The 19626-nt window shown below is 43.4% G+C and overlaps 1 protein-coding gene across 9 annotated transcripts in view; it reads right to left on the reverse strand.

Moving 5' to 3' along the window:
• Positions 1 to 699: 699 nt before the first annotated feature.
• The window catches only part of TTLL5 (tubulin tyrosine ligase like 5), a 259441-nt gene continuing 240514 nt past the window's right edge, over positions 700 to 19626 (reverse strand). For 3 of the 9 annotated variants that reach the window (XM_054691987.1, XM_037503831.2, XM_037503829.2), the window contains one exon: positions 701 to 2647. In XM_054691987.1, the coding sequence (XP_054547962.1) occupies positions 2632 to 2647 (16 nt within the window). In that variant the 3' untranslated portion in view covers positions 701 to 2631. Of the gene's footprint in view, positions 2648 to 19626 lie in introns of all 9 variants that reach the window. The other 6 variants (XM_054692007.1, XM_054692003.1, XM_037503833.2 and 3 more) reach the window with 5 other exon arrangements.

A 19626-nucleotide genomic window follows, 5' to 3' on the forward strand; every position in this document is an offset into this window, starting at 1 on the left:
GCATGGGGAACTGTCCAGCACTGAACCTGGACACTGACCCTGTTCCTTTACTGAAATCACTTTACCACTGGTAAAGGTAGAAAAAGTTGATCCGAAGCAAAATCTTGCAGTGTGTGTGCATGTGTGTGCGTATGTGCGTGTGTGCATGTGTACGTATGTATGTGCCTTGTTCCTTTTAGATTTCTCCCCTGAGTTTGGTCACCAGGAATTTTTCCTGCTTAATCCAGGCCCAGCCAATCCAGACTTTTCTCTGGGCCTTCATCCCATGTGATATCCATTTGCCTCCACTGTATTTTGGGGGGCATTCCCCTGCCCCCAAATTCTAGCTGGTGGGATTATGTTCCATCTCACCCAAGGGAACCAGTGGGTGCAGAGATAGGGTGTGGGTCTGCTCAGTGCTTTACCTATGGGCCACTGCTATCCAGTTTCATAGTCTATGCACGTGTGGCAGGCATTCTTCCATTTCAGTGGGCAGGAGAATCACCAAATGTTTATTAAAAAATGTACAATTCAGGCCACAGCTCTAGAGATATCTTTAGCACTGTGGTAGAGTCGAGGTTGCCTAAAAGGTATACTTTGAGAAGCAGTGCATTATATCTGACATTAGTGGTCCTCACTTGAGGCTTAAAGAAGGAAATAATCATTCTAGTGCTAAAAACACACACACACACACACAAAACCTTTTTGTGTAACCTCATAGGATATCACTAAAATACTGGCCTGTGATTCATCCTAATGAACCATGAGATATGTCTCCTGAAGTATCCCAAAGAAAACAGAACACACTGTGATTCCAAATGTTTGTTTTATGTTTGAGTTCTAATCTTATCAGCAGATACAAATATGGGCAGGGGCTGAGGTCCCACCTTCTCATTGCACAAGGCACTTATTAACACTACAGAAACCTGAACCATTGTCTGTCCATCCTCAAAATTACACTCTTGTTTTGGGGAGGGACACTGCTCTTGGAGGGACTCTATTATGTTTATAATCAAGAAAAGGCTGGTACTAGTAGAAGGATTTGAGAGTACTTGGGTGAAAGAAAAGGGGAAGCTTCCAGTCTGGTCTTCTACCTGGTTAGCACACGATGAACAAAGTAAGAAATTAGCTTGAGGATTCAATTCTGACCGGTGACCAAGGGCTATTCCAAGCACTCTAGATAGTCTAGAAGTTCTTTTACGGGGCTCATACCCTCTCACCCTTTTTCACAAGATCCATATAGGTGATTCTCCCCATACCCCTTATCCCTCAACTCAGTATTTCAACAGAGGACTACGAAGGAATTCTGATTTGTCTCCTAACCAATTCACAACCAAGTTAGCAAACCACTAGCCAGAAGTTCCAGGAACATCTGGGATACATTCTCTCTTCTCTCCTGCATCCAATATAGTTCATCCTTCATAAGCAAACACATTCCTTCAATGGCTCAAACCTTTGTTTTCAGCCACTAAGAGGGCAATAAAGTCCTTTTCCTGTCTGCCTTTTTGGGTGTCATCTTTCTTTTGGGATTTCAATGCCGAGTCTATAGAACCTTGTAAAAATCCTAGATTCTGGATTCTTACCCAATAACTCAACAGGGCAGCTGGGGCAATCCTTCGGTGGGCTCTGTAACCACCTTGCAACCTTTTCTCCAGCAGAAGCCAGAGAGAGGACCTAGGAAAGATGAGGGAGTGAGCGAGCAAAGGGTCAAGGAAAAAGCAGTCAGGTGCTGAGCAGCATCATCCTGATGAGCTGTTTACATAACAACGGGCAACTATAGATTCACATGCCCTGTGGCCTGACAATGGAGACACGTGCACTGACGACCAGCTTCCCTGGTGTGGGAGCAACTCTTGGGAGTAGCCTGAACCTACCATCTGCTGAAACAAAATGTAAGAAAACATTTCTTTAGAGCTCACATTTCTAAAATGAAGTTTAAAAAACTGCCCAGTAATGAAATAAGATGAGAAGTTGTCCCATTTCATTCTTGTTTGTGAATACTGATTGTTGGGAAATTAGTAATTGGGAAAAAAAAAAAAAAAGAAAAGAAAAATACAATTATTTATTAATTTTAGAAATCAGTAATTCCAAAGGGTGCCTTTACCGTGGCTCATGTGGTCAACAGCACACGGACTTTCCTCCACTCCCGGGGAAACCTGTGTACCCCCTGTCCCCCAGACCTCTGAAAAAGGAAGAACAACTTTGGTAGATAATATTGTTGGGATTTTAGGCCTGTAGAAAATGAAGCTCAATCCCGGAAAAGAAGAGGAAGCAAATGCAAATAGCCAAAGAGCCTCTTTTATATCATCTATGTGTGGTAGCAGGAGAGGGACAGAGGACCTAAGCAGGTTGGGGGAGGGTAACAGGGTGAAAGAGACACGTGTGCTCTGACAGGGTATATAATGCATCAATGAAATGTCCCCGCTGCCAGCCAAGTTCCACCAAAACCCAGTTGAAGTGTTGCCTGCTTGGACTGGCTGATGGGCAGCAATCTACCGCCACTTCTGCTGGAAGGCATTGATTGGGGACTGAGGCAGCCAAAAAATACTATGGACCCCGGCAGCGCTGGTGGGTGCTTCCCCCTCAGTCACGCACCCAGGAGTGGCAGGAGCAGTGAACAGGGTCTTCCTCCTCGTGCTTGTGATTCATCTTTTAGTGTGAGCAGGATCTGAAAGAGAAGAGAGGCCCACTCAGTGATGGCGTTCCCTGTTGCTGGATTAGTTTGCAGCATTGAGAGTAGCAAAGTTGTGGTCCAGGTAAGTCAAGTTCACCTTTCTAAAGTGGAAGACTTCATTTTAATCACTTTGGTTGGAGATTTTTCTAAGGTTTCCCTTTCTTCTTTTGCCGTGACGTTCTCACCCCCCAGCCTCCATAAGAACAGTTTATCCTTTTGCTTCTTAAACAGAAGATGCTCAATATGTTAACGTTTCTAGAAATTCCAGGTCAGCATTATTAGCATTCAATACTGAGCCACATGGGAAAACGAAACAATCCATGTATGCTTGATTTGTCCAGATTGTTCCTCAACATTGGAGTTCTTCCCCCGCCCACGCCCCACAATGTACACCAATGTCACACACCACCTGGCTTAAGAAAAGGAACATTATCGTTACCCTGACTCCCCTGAGACCCTCTCAATTCCTCCCATCTCTACCATCACAAATTTTGTTTGTCTTTCCCTTATTTGCTTTTTATTTTTTAAAAAAGATTTTTATTTATTTATACATACAAGAACTGGGGTGCAGGCCAGAGGTGCGGGGGGTGAGTGGATTCCCCAAAGACAGAGTGGGGAGCAGAACAGACAGACTGACTGAAGTACACTGCTGAGGAGAGCAGCGGGCGAGACAGGAGAGGTCTGCTGCGCCATGTGGGTCAGCTCCCTGGCCGGGGATTGAACTCATGCAGCAGTGGCTGGTGATAGCTTGGTAGCACTGAGACTTAACCCCTGCACCATGTATACCTATCTCCCTAAGTAGTGCTTCTGTGGTTTTGAATTTTATTTTATGCTGCAAACTACAGCATATATGTATATATACAACCCCCCAACTGGAAGAACTGCTCAGGTTATATGTCGATGTGGACCTGCAGGGTCAGAAATACTTGTACCATCAACTCTCTAAATATCTTGTATTATTTTCCAAAGCAGTTATACCAGTTCACACTCCCTAAGGCAGGGGTGGAGCTTCCCCAGGGCGCCACTTCCTTTACATGCCAGCAGAAGTGGTGCTGGCTGAGTTTAAAATTTGTGTGAATCAAGTGAGTCTACAATGGTCTCCAACCATGGCTTTAATTAGCATGTCCCCAATTAAGAATGAGCTGAGATTCTCTGAAAGTAGCCATTGCAGATATGTGTTTTTTTCCTTCTGCAAATGTCTCAACATGGCTTTTTGCTTATTTTTCCACTGAGTTATTGTCTACTGATGTTTTAAATATAACTATTGTTTTATGATTCACATGGCACGTCACACCCATTTAACAGTAGCTTTTAGTATATTCAGAGTGGTTCGTCCATCAGCACAATCCATTCTAAGTCATTTTCACTGTCAGAAAATGAAACCTGGTAATAACCGCACATTTCCCATGAATGGAATTCTCCAGTGTGGTCCTTGGTGTCTGGCTTCTTTCACTGAGCACAGTAAGGCCATCCGTGCCGCAGCATGCATCAGCTCTATCTGGCTTTTTATGGCTGAATAATAGCCCATTTACTTATTCACTCATCAGTTCATGGGCAATTGGGTCATTTCCACCTCTTGGCTATTAATGCTGTGATAAATAACCGTGTACAAGCTTTTGTTTGGACATGTTTCCATTTCTCCTGGGTATACATATAGGAGTAGAATTTCAGGGTCATATGTAACTCAGTTTAATTGTTTGAGTAACTGCCAAACTGTTTTCCAAAGCAGTTGCACCACTGTACATTCCCACCCGCAGCGTATGAAGGTTCCAATTTCTCACATCCTTGCCAACACATTATTGTCTATCTTTTAGATTATAGCAGAATCCTGATGGGTGTGAAGTGGTATTCTGCTGTGGTTTTGATCTGCATTTCCCCAGTGGCTAATGATGTGGAGACTCTTGTCATATGCTCACTGGCATTACATATCTTCTTTGGAAAAATGTGTGTTCAGATCCTTTGACCACTTAAACAATTGAGTTGTCTTTTTTATCATTGACTTGTAAGATTTCCCTATACAAACTACCTACAAGTCACTTTCACACGTGATTTACAAATATCTTTTCCCATTCTGTGGCCCATTTCACTTTCTTGAAATGTCCCTAAAAAGCACAAATAGAGGTCCTTTGCTTAATATTTGGATACTAATTTTTTGGTTCTAGAAGTTACAAATACCTTCACCAGTTTATGACTTGTCTCTTCATTCTCTTGATGGTGTCTTTTACTTTTTCCCAAAGACTGGTTTTGTGATTTATCAATTCATAAGAAAGTCATACTCAGAGATAAAAGTTAGACCGTACTTACTTACATACTTAACAAGCCATCTTTTCAGAAAACAATTTTTAAGACATGTTAAGACTTCCCAAAAATCCGCAACGATCACCATACAAATGGTTACTTTAAAAAAGCTTAAGAACAGTCCCCTGTGTTCCCTGTTCTTAAGCTTTAGGAAACAACCCACACTGTCTTTATGGTATCTTAGAAAAGAAGTTATTAACGTGGGGCCTCCCTGGTGGCGCAAGGGGTTAAGAGGCAACCTTTGAAGCTGTCCGCAGCCTCTGCAGCACAAGTTTGATCCCCGGCCAGGGAACCACCCACATGGCGCAGCAGACCTCTCCTGATTCACCCGCTGCTCCCCTCAGCAGTGTATTTCAGTCATTCCTCCTGTTCTATTCCCACTCTGTCCCTCTGGTGAATCCTCTCACCCCCACACCTTTGGCCTGTACCCCAATTCTTGTATGCATAAATAAATATATCTTAAAAAAAAAAAAACCAAAACACATAGACTGAAAATAGGTCCATTCTAGCTAATCAAAGGTCTGTTAAGCCTGAAGTCAGCTCATGCACAGCTCTGCCCAGCACAGCTGTAGCCACACCCCTGGGGGCTCCTGGTCCATTCAGGTGAAAAGGGCAAGTCCTCTCCTTGGCTCACTGGGCCCTTCATGGTCTCACCTTCCTCTACCTGAAACACACTCTTTGCAATCTTTTCAGTGGTGAAGGTGTTGTAGGAACAAATTCTTTCAGGTTTTATGTGCTGGAAAATGTCTATTTCGTCCTGATTCATGAAAGACAGTTTTACTTAAATACATTTCTGACTTGGTCATTCTTTCCTTTTATCAACGTGATGTCACAATGGCCTCTGGTCTCCACTGTGGTTGGGGAGTGTATGGTCTGTCACTGCATTCCTTGGGCAAGTCTCCTCATTCTAGTTGCTTTCAACATCTTCACCTTTAGTATTCTTCAGTATGGTGTGTCAGCTGTGGATTTCTTGTGTTTCAGTGCTCAATTTGTAGATCATGGTTGTCAATCCTAAAAAACCTTCACCAATATCTTTTTAAATATGGCCCCGTCCCTCCAACTAGATATGTATTAAGCCTCTCGCTTGGTTTTCTGCCACTTTTCGTTCTGTGCTGCATTCCAGATAATCATTTTATTTTATTTATTTTTTTTTTAAGATTTATTTTTTTTTTATTTTTAGTTATTTATTTAATTTATTTATACAAGCACTGGGTACAGTCAGAAGCGTGGGAGGGTGAGAGAATTCACCAGAGCCAGTGCGGAGAGCAGAGCAGGCAGAAGGACCGAAGTACACTGCTGAGGGGAGCAGCGGGAGGCAGGAGAGGTTTGCACGCCATGTGGGACCCTCCTCCAGTGGCCGGGGAGCAGCTGGGGATCGAACCGGCGCCGCAGAGGCTGCGGGCAGCTTCGCAACCCAGTGCTCAACCGCTGCGCCACCGGGGAGGCCCCCAGATAATCATTTTAACTGCATCTTTGAGTGCATTAAATCTCTCTTCAGCTGGGTCTAATCTGCCCATCCACTGATTTCTAAACATAAATTACCATATATTTTTTCAATTCTCAGAGTGCTATTTAGCTCTTTATCAAATCTGGTTGCAGTTTTAATTTCTTGGTTTAATTCCTTTCTTTATTTTCTCTAAACATATGAGAGCATTTATTTTTCATTGTTTGGTAATTTCCAGATGTTTGTCATTCCAGGTCTACCAACTGTTATCTATTTTTGCTAATTTTTTTAAGGTGCCATGTTTCCTCATTTGTTTTGTGATTTAAGCTGTGGCTTCACAGCTCTTGTGGGAATTATTTTAAATTTGAGTCAAAGGAGGATCCTCCCCGAAAAAAAAATATGCATTTAATTCTATTAAGTGCCTGTACCTAGCCCCAGCTCAGGAACACCTAAAGTCAAATTTTCCGTTTGAAGTTTTTCAGGCCATCTAAGGAATGTGAATTCATACCCCAGCTTACAAGAGGAACAGCTTGTGCTTATAAAGGATCAGGTGATAGTTCCCTAATCAACCTCCATCACCATGAAGATTCGCACAGGCAATCTTCCTTCAGTGCCTGAGGGGGTGGCACTAAGGTGTCAGGAGAGGATTTATTTCAGGCTGACCTTTACATGGAGAATTGTATTCTTTGGGGAGTCCCACCTTTATGTGAGGGGTCTTTTGACCTTGGGATTTGCGTGTTGTCCCTCATGCCCTGTCACAGTTCTGGGCCACAGCCACTTTGATCCCCCCTCCTGCCTGGGGATCCAGAGGAAGGGCATAAGGCCACGAAAGGAACACAGGAGAATAATGTTACTGCAGTTTCCCTCTGGGCATCTGTGGCCCTGATCACAGCCTGCCTCTTTTTTTATTTTATTTTATTTTTGATAGGATGTTGGAAAAAAAAACAGTCATTGAAGTTAACCCATCTTCCATCTTTTTCATATTGCTCTCTTGGTTGGAAATTCTCTAATGTTTTGGCCAAATGTCCATGTTTCATACTGTCTATTTATACACTCAGTGTTGATCAAATAAACACCAACTTAATAAAACCCTTTATTAAGTTAGTTATAAAGCCAACAAGCAACATACACATAAATTATCATGTGAATTACTCTTAAAAAAATCCTTAAACACCTGTAAGATACCTTATTTGGGCTTGATAATTATCAGAGTCCAATGAATCCCATTTTCCTTTCCACCTGCTGTTCTTCCATTAGCACCAGGTTAAAGTAACTGGCTTGTATAACTTTAACACAATGACTGAAAATATTTTTAAACACAGTAGTCAACATTTGTCAAGGTGAAACACACTTCCAGAAGCACCTAGGAATGGAGAACTACTGAGGAAACAGCAGATTGACATTCCATGTTGGGGCATAAGTTCCTTGAGCTCAATGGTGGACAAACTTTCCTCAACGACCTAACTCATTGCTTCTTTCACCCTTTTTTGGTGGTGATGGTAGGGAGGCGGCTGTCGGGCTCGTTTAGCTAATCTCCCCTACTACACACTCTTTTGGCAGTGCAGAGGCCATGCATTTGAGCTATTCACATGAACTGAGCCCCCTGCATTCTCCCATGTAAATATTTACACAGGAAGAGCTCCTTGGTAAATATTTAATTGATGAATGTGGGAAATTATCACTAGCAGCATTCCCTATGGGTAGCAAAATACTTCCAACTAACAATACAAACTATGCTTCTGCAAACAGCAAAGGTCTGGAATGATAAGCAGCAACCTGCACTCCACAAGAGAGCTGCTACCCCACCACCCCCCATCAGCTGTCTGAAGAAAGGGAGGCAAAGTTCAATGACATCATCTGCCATCTGACTCACAGCTCTTCCAATTCAGAATAGACAGAGAACTCATCATGACTTCCGCGCAGGTAAAGAAGGCCCAGACCTCAAGCAACATGAACACATAACTGAGGTTAGTTTTCTCCTGCCAGGGTGTGAAGTGAAGAAAATAAATAAAATTCAAAGCTTGATTTTAAATGAATCACCTATATGCAAAGACTTTATAAATTGTGCCTCTTAGCTTTGTCCCTAAGAACTTTCCAGCCGGTCAAGGTGGTCCTGGCAGTTCTTCTGGCAACATTCTTGTTTGATAAGGAGAGTGAACAAATCAATTTATTTATATCCTGAGTGACACTGGGAGAAAGGGACAGCTGGGGAGTGAGGGCTAACCTGCTGGCCTCTTACCTTCCCGGGCATGGCTCCAGTATGCAGGAATGAACAACACAGGCGTGAGAGCATCAGATCCATTTCATGAAACCCTGCCTGGGTGACACAAAGGCGCCAGGCACAGCTGCGAGGGGTCTGTTCAGAGCAAAGGCAGCCCCGAGTAACACTGCAATGTAGCACGTGGGAGGAGGGAGAGGACTGACCGCTGCCACACCACTGAGTTCTCCTGCCCTCCCAGAAAGTGTCCCTGATTTCTAATGAGCGGTACAGACACTTGGTTTAACTTTTAGATATTAAAACCAATGTGGGCTCAAGTATACATCTGGGGGAAGACTTCTACTCACAAATGAGCATCGAATAGTTTTAATAAAATGCTATTTTAAGAATTCTACTGTCAAGAGTAAGTCATGCACACAATAGGCTTAATTCTTTCAAGAAAAATGTACATTGCGCAATTCAGAAAGCCGGCTTAATGCTGACGTATCTGTAAAAACCACGTTGCCCTTATTCTAATTTATTTTCTTGCTACAATAAACCCTGAAGAGTTTCTAACTGTTGAAACTGGGTGGAAAATGCATGGGGCTCACTATACTAGTCTCTTATTTGTGTAGGTGTTTAATATTTCCTACAATAATAAGTAAAACAAAACAAATCTATGACAAAAAAAAAAAAAACAACAAAACAAAACCCCACACCAAACCGGTATGATGGACATGATAAAACTGCATCAAAAAATAGATACAATTCTATTTGAATGATTTTCACTCAGTCTCTCTCTCTCTCTCTCTTTAAGATTTATCCATTCACACATACAAGAACTGGGGTACAGGCCAGACGTGCAGGGGGTGGGGTGAGAGGATTCACCAGAGACAGAGTGGGGAACAGAACAGGCAGACTCACTGAAATACACTGCTAAGGGGAGCAGTGGGCGAGACAGGAGATGTCTGCTGCACCATGTGGGTTAGCTCCCTGGCTGGGGATCGAACTTGTGCTGCAGATAGCTTCAGATGCTGAGATTTAACGTCTTGCGCCACCAGGGAGGCCCCAGTGTCTCTTTTTTATTTTTTTATTTATTTTTTAAATTTTTTTTTATTATTTTTTTTTAAGATTTATTTATTTGTTTGTTTGTTTATACAAGCACTGGGTATAGTCAGAAGCGCGAGAGGGTGAGAGAATTCACCAGAGCCAGAGCGGGGAGCAGAGCAGGCAGAAGGACCGAAGTACACTGCTGAGGGGAGCAGCGGGCGGCAGGAGAGGTCTGCGCGCCATGTGGGACCCTCCTCTGGTGGCCGGGGAGCAGCCGGGGATTGAACCAGCGCCGCAGAGGCTGTGGGAAGCTTCGCAACCCAGCGCTCAACTGCTGCGCCACCGGGGAGGCCCAGTGTCTCTTTTTTAAAACTACATTTAGATAATGAGTATCCTAAGGAAAGAACATTTAACGTTTGCCGAGTTGTGTGTATGTGTGTACGTATTGTACTAACCTTTATTTGTAAGTCTGATCTAAATCAAAGATCGTGGGGTCTAATTCTATGATCTATCTGCTTCTACCTAGTTTTGAAACATAATCAGTTCAGCATAGCTGATATATTTGTCTATGTTTATACTACACATTATAAAATTTGGATTTATAAAATTGTTAAATCATTAAAAGGAGAATGATTTATTTCACAAAAAGTTCTACTTTTTAAAAATATTTCTTTTTTAAATAGAGTTCGAATGAATGAAAAGTGACAGAGTAAAACAATCTAGACGCTTTAATCTGATTTCTGCTACTTATTAGCCTTTCAATACTGGGATCTAATAATGATGACGACTATTTTCTGACCATAGGAAAAATAATGGCCATTGTAGAAAATCTTTGGTAAGGTTTAAGAGTGGATTTTTTATGTAGATTTGAGTTCAAAAGAGTTGATGTACAGAGGGTTTTTGCCTATTCTTAGAACAATAATTTTTAGCCTGACAAAAATTCAAAATTATTCCTTCTGGAGGAGATGCAGCATTAATTCAAAAAGGATGCCTGAAACCAGTTCCTTGCCTACACATCAAGAGAGAGTAGACTTTCAAACACATAAGGAAAGTAGATGAAGGGACTTTGGACCAATGACTTTCTGACTTTTGTTTAATTGCAATGCAGAGTCAGCAATATATTATACAAGAACACACACAAAAGTATCACAAAACAGGGCCTCTCTGGTGGCGCAGGGAGTTGAGCGCAGCACTGTGGGGCTGACCTCAGCCTCAGCCTCTGCAGTGTGGGTGAAATCCCGGCCGGCCAGGGAGCAACCCACATGGCTCAGCAGGCCTCTCCTGTCTCGCCTGCTGCTCCCCTCATCAGTGTATTTCAGTCAATCTGCCTGTTCTATCCCCCAGTCTGTCTCTGGTGAATCTGTTAGGGGGAAAAGGATGTCCCAAAGCTAATTCCATATAGGCTTTGTGGACTCCACCCCGACCCCAGGTCAAAGCCAAAGACACTGGGAACTCCACATCCCATCACCACCCAAGGGAAGGTGGCTGGGACCTGAGGGTGGGGTTAAGCAGCCAGGTGGATATAAAAGGCAGACACGTGGGCTTTGAGGGGGGATCCCCCATTTTGGCTCTCCACCAGCTCGCAGCGTCCGGCCAGCTCTGAGAGTGACTTTGGGTTTCCAGGTCGTCGGATCGGGTAGGACGCATTAAAGACTTTATTTCCCTATTTTCTCCCTGAGTTGTACATTTTCCTTATTTCCTTTTCCCTTGTAAATAAACCTTTTATGAACCTTTTGTGTGTGTCTGTAGTAGAGTATTCATAAGTCCCTTTAAAGCGCGCGGGTGAGGACCCACAGCCAGGAACCCGTTCAGTATCGGGGATGCTCTATAACAAATCCTCTCACCCTCCTGCACATGTGGCCTGTACCCCGGTTCTTGTATGCATGAATAAATAAATCTTAAAAAAAAGTATCATAAAATAATTCTTTTATTACAGATGGACCTTAGTGTTTTTCTTTTTCTTCCATTTTGTTCCATTTCAGGGTGGGGGCTGGGAGAAAGAGGCAGGATGATGGTTATGGCCACTGGTATGTTAGTTAATGTCTAACAACTGATCCTCTGTGGTGAAGCAACCTAAGCCCTTCTGTGGTGCTGGCTGATTTCTACCATAGCCGAGATCAAGTAACCAGCATGAGATGACCGAAGGCAGACGTGAGAAGAGAGAACGACCACTGACTCTCAGGAGCCAAGTTGTGATCCACTGCACTGATGTGATGACCCACCCGTAGGTCATGACCCTCAGTTTAAAAACCATTGTTCTGTAATCTAGACAATCAAGTTAGCAGGGAGTCAGAAGACACTGTTTCTAAGAAGTGTGGAATGAGCATGCATTGTCCTGGGGGTGGCAAGCTGCCTGGGCACTGCCCTGACTTGGGTATCTCTGAACGACTCTGCCTTCAGGTTTCCCAACTGACCATCTTGGGGAAATGAGCTGTTCCGTCAGTAACCTTAGGAATAGCACAATTTTCCTGAGCTTCAGTTTCCTTCTCTGTTACCTGGGAATAAACTTGTGTGCTTCACTGGACCATTGTCAGGGCCAAACATGGGAATCCACATTACAGCACGCTGAAAATTAGAAAGGGCTCTACAGAGTAGCAGTCAAAGGCAAATGATTCTGTTTAACAAAGCTATTCACAGAACAGAAAAGTATATCATCTGTCACAGAAGCAGCTCATCAGTCACACCTGCCTTGTGTCTGCTGCTGAAATTCTGAAGTACCTAGCTGTCCCTGTGAACCCTTCTACTAGCTCCTTTCCCAAAGTCCTTTGCACGCTGTTGCTCTATCTACAATATGGCAGAATAGGGAGGTTCTGATAAACATCATCCCTATTAAAACTACAGAAAAACTAAATTTTGCTTTCAGTATAATGTACCAGTTCATCGCCAGACACAGAAACATAACACCGCTGTGTTCCTGCCAGGTTGGTGACTCCTTGTTGGGCTAGAGTGGGGAAAAGGTAAGGGACTTTGTGGCCAGAGCCGTGGCCCTACCAGTCAGTCTATGAAGCCAGGGACCAGGCACAGACCTCACCAATTTTATTTAGTGAATGGGAAGTACAGACCTATTTGTGGTGTTGGTTCTGCTGGGTTCAGTTACAGAAAATCTGGCTGATTGCAACACGGTGGCAGAGCTCTCCCCTCCCTGCTGGGAGATCTGAGAGACTGGATGCGTGTGCTACACCTCAAAAGACCCACACCCCTCGCCAAGCACAGCACACTCCATGCCAAGCCCTGCACTACTCGAGCCAAGGCCCGTAAGACCCACAACAGAGACAGGAGCAGCAAGGAGGTGGGGCCCTGAAATTTGGGCTCCATGAAGCAGTGAACAGCATTTGCTTTGCAGAGCAAGGGAAAAAGAAAGAGTGCAAATCACTCTGTCTGGGTTAACCCTCTCTCTGCACAAGACTGATCTCTAGTCTTTGGTCTCTCCAGCATACCCTCCCTCACTGTCACCAAGTTAAACAAAGAAGATTAACAAACAAAAGCAAAGATAGAGCATCCCAACTGGAAAAAACAAGTAAGTAAAAACAGATGCCCAGGAGACAAGTTGCATCTGAGCACAAAATGGAAAAGCTGAAAGAGAAGAATAGAAGTCTGGAGACCCATGCAAAGAACAGAGAATTTTAGGGCCTAACAAAGATTTTAGAATAATGATGCTATTCATTATTGTATTATTATGTTACTCATTGATAATCACTCACTGAAATCCTGGAAGGACAAGCAAACACAGAAAGGCAGATGCAGGCACTCAGAAAAGAGACCCAAGAACAAAAAGTTTTTCACTAAAAAGAATGAGTGTGTGTATAAAATACATGCAAAACAAGATGCTGAATGAAACGAGGACAAATAGAGGAAGCATATTAAATAAATGTAAGTTGGCAGAAGAATTTCAGAAGTTGAAGATGTAAATGTGCAAATGACCCACGTTGCAGAAGAGAGAGAAGTAAGGTTTAGGATAAATGAAGAAACTATGAAAAATATCAGACTCTGTTAAAAGAAGAAACGTAAGGATAACGGGTATTCTAGAAGGTGAAGAGAGAAAGAAAGGAACAGAAAGAAGATAGTCAAAGAATAGCTGAGAACGTCCCAAAGGAAGGAAAGAATTGAACATGGAAGTCTAGGAGGCGGAAAGAACACCCAAATGCAAAATGACCTCATTGTTAACTTATCAAACCACAATGATAAAAAATATTAAAGGCTGCTGGGGGGGGGGGAAAGAATGAGACATAAAAAGGCCCTTTGATTAGGCTGTCATCAGATTTCTCAGCAGATACAGTCAAGGCTAAAAGACAAAGGAATGATATAATTCTAAAAGGTGGAAACTTCCAGCCAAGAATGCTTTATACTACAAAACTATCATTCAGATATGAGGGAGAACAGACTCGAATGAATATTCATACACCCGTGTGTTCAGAGCAGAATGATTCACAATGGCCAAAAGGTGGGAACAACTCAAGCACCCACAGATGGACGAGTGGATAAACAAAATGTGGTCAACACAAACTATGATTTGTCATTCAGCCTTAGAGGGAAGAAGTTCTGAAACACAATACAACATGGATGGTCCTCAAGGACATTATGGTAAGTGACATAAACTAGTCGCAAAATGACAAATACTGTATGATTCCACCAGCGAGCAGTACCCAGGATAGTCAAATTCATCGAAAAAGTAGAATGGTGGTTGCCAGTAGCTGGGAGAGTGGGTAAAAAAGGAGTTAAGTGTGTAGCGGGGTATAGAATTTCAGTTTTGCTAGAAGAAACAAAGTTCTAGAAATGGACGGTGGTGATGGTGGCCCAGCAATGTGAATGTACTCAATCCATTGAACCATATACCTAAAATGGTTAAAACGGTAAATTCTGTTTGATCTGTGTTTTGCCATAATTAAACAAAAAGATATTCAATAATAGTAGATACTGACCACTTATTCTGCTCTAGGGATTATAACAAGTATTTACTGCCTTCGTTGTCCTAGTTAACCCTATAGTTGTATAGAAGCTAAGAAGCGAAGGGTGGAAAGTAGGGGAAACCTATTGTTTTCGTCTGCTTCACATCCCATCTGCTGTGGTTTTAGCTCTTTTCACTGCTCCCTGTTGCCTCGATTCCAGTCAGGCAATTATGGCCAGACTACAAATGTGAGTTCCATACCCTTTGTTCACAAGAGTTGGCAAGTGATCCAGACCTGGCCAAAGTCCCCATCCCCTTGCTTGCAGCAACAGCTTTAAGAGGTGGTCATGTCATCCAAGTCAAGCCAAGCCAATCACAGCCCTAGTATAAATAAACCCTTGGGATTTATATCAGCTAACATAGAAAGAGAACCCTCTTTACTCTGTGGTAATTAAGCTGGAAAGAATAAGCTGGAGTTGCTCAAGCTACACCTCTCCATCTGACCTTACTACATGGAAAAAAAACACATAAAGGAGGAAACAGGGAGATTAATAAAGCTGTGAAGAAAAAGGAAAAGATGAAGAGAAAGAACATGAGGCAGAGAGGGGTAAAGGGAGAGAAAGATCTGATCACACTTAGTTCTTGGATTCATCCTAATCCTCCAGGAATGCGAGCCCATAAATCCCCTTTTTTCTTAGGAGTCTGAGTAGGGAATTTGTTACTACAACCAAATGCATTCTGGATCTCATCAACGGAGACTGAGATGTCAGAAGCACTAGAATGAAGGTGAAAGCTGAAGTTCTGAAAATAAATAAAAATAATCAGCCCAGAGAAAGAAATCCAGACTGGCAGGTCCAAGGGCAGAGCTGATAGAATGCGCCCCTCACAAGGTGGGCCGCCCTGATCGTCACTGGCGTAAAGTGCAAGTCAGGCAATTGGTAGAACATTCATCTTGGAATGGTGTCCTCTGTTTCCTAAAGGAAGGAATATACAAGGCTCCGCTGAAACGATCAAGGGCTAATAATCGATGCAAAAACTACAGAACCTGGGATATAGCAGCGCTTAAGATAGCTGCTATTACTATTATGATTTTTTAGGTATAATGACCACAGGAAGCGAGACCTGGAAATCTCAAATCGCCATGTGAGAGAAAAGAAGTTTGAAAGCTTCATGTAGTAACTTAAATTTCATCTCTTCAAGAGCTTTCTTTTTAAACCATTGTTTCTATTTGTTTTTAAAAAAGGAACCGAGCACAAATTAAAAGAAAAAAAAATCAAACACAAAAGGGTAGAGAGTGGAAAGAGTCTCTTCTGCTCTAGACTCTCATTACTGGTGTGTGTGTGTGTGTGTGTGTGTGTCCTCAGAACATTTTATGCACATACAAACATATATTCCCTCCCATCCTTTTTACAAAGGGGGGGCATAAGCTACAGCAGGTTATAAAAAAACCTTTTTCTTAAAAATTTATCTCAGAAATTGTTCCCTACCAATATAAAAAATCTACTTCAGAAGAACTCTTTAGGTTAGTCTGTAGAAATACTCTTCAAACTCCAAATTCCAGGACACCTTTCAGCAGGGGCCCTCTCATGAGGTCTTCCCACAGTCTGTCACTCTAGTTCCATAGCTTTTTGTAAGGAAAATTGAAATGGGCCCCAGACCAGTCTGTCATCTTGCTATTGTGCAACCAGGAGATAACAGGAAACAGCTTCTTCCTCTTCAAACAAATGGCCACCCAAGAGGGAGTTCTGATGGAGGAGCCAAATTATGGAAGCTTCTATTTGGAGATGCTATGACAAGAAGGAGCTCCTTAGAGGGCTCTGGAAGGTAACGGGAGAACTTAAGCCTCCTGTTACTGTTAGCATCATTTAACAAAACAGGGCTGCTGGTGAAGAGAAGTCTGACCTTGGTTTGAGATCATGAAGGCTCTGCCATGGACACTGATGGCTGGACAAACAGGACAGGCAAGCTGATAACGTGACCCATTTTAGAGGCCAACGCTACTGGAAACTCAGTGTCCTTGCCGAGGACTCAGGTGGGACTCACTGTCACAGAGCAGAGGTCCTCCGGTTCCTTTAAAGTTGAGTTCAGGGCCTCCCCGGTGGCGCAGCGGTTGAGCGCTGGGTTGCAAAGCTGCCCGCAGCCTCTGCAGCGCCAGTTCGATCCCCGGCTGCTGGGCGAGGGTCCCACATGGCGCGCAGACCTCTCCTGCAGCCTGCTGCTCCCCTCAGCAGTGTATTTCATCAGTCTGCCTGTTCTGCTCCCCGCTCTGGCTCTGGTGAATTCTCTCACCCTCCTGCACTTCTGACTGTACCCAGTGCTTATATAAATAAAGAAATAAATTAAAAAAAAAAAAACAAAATAAAGTTGAGTTCAACTATCACCATCCTTCTCCCAAAAGTTCTTCCTACGAGTTCTTGCAAAGCTCCTGATGATGTTTGTTACTTTTTCTTCTCAATGAATCCATACATCCCACTAATCATTTTTATTACTCTTCACTCCTCTGGGTGCTGTGGTTCGTTGCAAGCCCACCTCTTAGCTACTGTCCTGTATTCCCCCTTTTTCTGCTATAACAATAAAAGTGATTAGAGCAGTCTCTCAGTCTTTCACGATCTCTGCTCCATCAGCCAAGATTTTATTGTTTTACTTTCTGTAGTTTGTTTTATGAAAGCGATAAATTCCTTCATTCGCCATACATAAAATTATATTATATGTATATTTGACTATGCTATTTTAGCTTGTGAAATCTACCCTCCTCTTTCCCACTCCCCACTCCCTCTTGGGTATGCACCCCTGCTTGAGAATTACTGTATCGGGCGTGGATTTAAGGATTCATTGTACCATTTCTTTTCCATCTAGTCCAAAATATGTTCTTTTTCACTCCCACAAAGCTGTGTACTAGGTGTTCAAATTTTATCTATTCTGGGTCAGAACAATCTAAAATTCACAGAATGGTAGTATGGGTTATAAATTATACCAGTGCCCATGTATTTGATAAAGTTGAATCTACTTTACCATGTAAAAATCATCAGTTTGTTCATCTCTTAAGCTTTCAATTTTTACTTTATTAAAAATAAAACAAGACAGGGCCTCCCTGGTGGCGCAGGGGTTAAAGATAATGCTATCAAGCTATTGCCAGCCAGTGAAGCACGAGTTCGATCCCTGGCCAGCCAGGAAGCAACCCACATGGTGCAGCAGACCTCTCCTTCCTCGCCCACTGCTCTCCTCAGCAGTGTATTTCAGTAGATCTGCCTGTTCTGCTTCCCACTCTCTCTGATGAATCCTCTTACCACCTGTGCCTCTGGCTTATACCCCAGTTCTTGTATGCATAAATAAATAAATCTTAAAAAAAAAATAAAATAAGACAAAGCTAGTGTGGGAGCCTTTAAAGACAGCCCTCTGAAAGTTCTGTTTCGCCCTATGTGGCCGCTGCTTCTTGAACATGGTCTGTGCTTATTGACTTACTTCTACCAAAGGAAATACAGCAGAAGCTTTCGGATGTCACCCCCAAGATTTAGTTATAAAAAGGTTGTGGCTTCTGCCTTAGGTTCTCTCTCACTCTTGCATGTACTACTTTTCAGGGGAGGCAGTGGTCATATTGAGAGGCATCTTCATGAATCTGCTTGGGCTGCCATAACAAAATACCACAGACTGGGTGGCTTACACAACAGAAATTTCTTTCTTCTTCTTCTTTTTTTTTTTAAAGATTTTATTTATGCATACAAGAACTGGGGTATAGGCCAGAGGTGTGGGGGGTGAGAACAGAACAGGCAGATCTACTGAAATACACTGCTGAGGGGAGCAGCAGGCAAGACAGGAGAGGTCTGCTGTGCCATGTGGGCTGCTCCCTGGCCAGCTGGGGATCGAACTTGTGGCTGCCAACAGCTTGATAGCTCTGTCTTTAACCCTTATGCCACCAGGGAGACCCACAACAGAAATTTCTTTTCTCACACTTCTGGAGACCAGCTATCCAAGATCAAGGTATCGGCAGGCTTGCTTCCTTCTGAGGCTCCCTCCTTGGCCTGCAGGTGGCCGCCATCTCCTGTGTGTTCAGTCTCTCCTCAGTGTACTCACATGCCTGTTGCTTGTGTGTCCAAATTTCCTCTTTCATAGCAGACTGGATGAAGGCAGTCTCCTCTTAACCCAATCACCGCTTTAAAGGCTCTAACTGCAGTCACATTCTGAGGCACTAGGGGTTAGGACTTCAACATATGAAGTGGGGGTGGGGGGCAGTGCACACTTCAGCCGTAACACTCTGAAGGGAGCTTTTGAATATCTTTTAGTGCGAAGGCATCTCAATTATAATTGTCTTTAAAAGTCCAATTTAGGGGCCTCCTTGGTGGTGCAAGGGGCTAAGTCTCAGCACTCCGAAGCTATTGGCAGCCACTGCAGCACAACTTCGATCCCCAGCCAGGGAACCCACATGGCACAGCAGACCTCTCCTGTCTCACCCGCTGCTCCCCTCAGCAGTGTGTTTCAGTCAGTCTGCCTGTTCTGCTCCCCATTTGACTCTGGTGAATCCTCTCGCCTTCCCTACACTTCTGGCCTACACCCCAGCTCTTGTATGCATAAATAAATCTTTAAAAAAAAGACTGATTTAGTAGCAGTGTGGAAGAAAAAAGCGGGATGAGCCTATGGTAAAGAGATTTCCACGGAAAACACTGTAGTAAATGAAACAAAAGTACTGGACCTACTGTTGAGAGGCACTTAGAGGACAAGTATAATAACCCGTGACCAGTGTGCTTTGAGGGTGAGGGGGCTAGTTCAAAAGAGTCTTAGGTTTCTGGCTCACCTGTGATGAAGGTGAGGAGGAGGTGGAGTGTGTCTGAGAGGATCCGAGTTCTGAACGTGTTGTGAGACAGTCAGGACATATGTCTAACAGTGACTGGGGGCTAAGTCTCAGCACTATGAAGCTATCCCAGAGAGAAGTCTGGGCTGGAGAATGGGCGCTCCACATATGTTCTGTGCAAGTGCCAGCCCCAGAGGAAGCAGAACACAAGCAATCTGGGAAGCCACACGTGACCGCCCTGGCTGGTGTGGGATCATCAAACAGTGAGATCAGCCAAAACTATGGGAGAAGACCAAAGAGATGGTTCCAGAGA

The sequence above is a fragment of the Talpa occidentalis genome, unplaced genomic scaffold (assembly GCF_014898055.3).
Source record: "Talpa occidentalis isolate TD23 unplaced genomic scaffold, MPIMG_talOcc4v2.1 talOcc4.11, whole genome shotgun sequence".
In the NCBI taxonomy this organism is placed as follows: domain Eukaryota; kingdom Metazoa; phylum Chordata; class Mammalia; order Eulipotyphla; family Talpidae; genus Talpa; species Talpa occidentalis.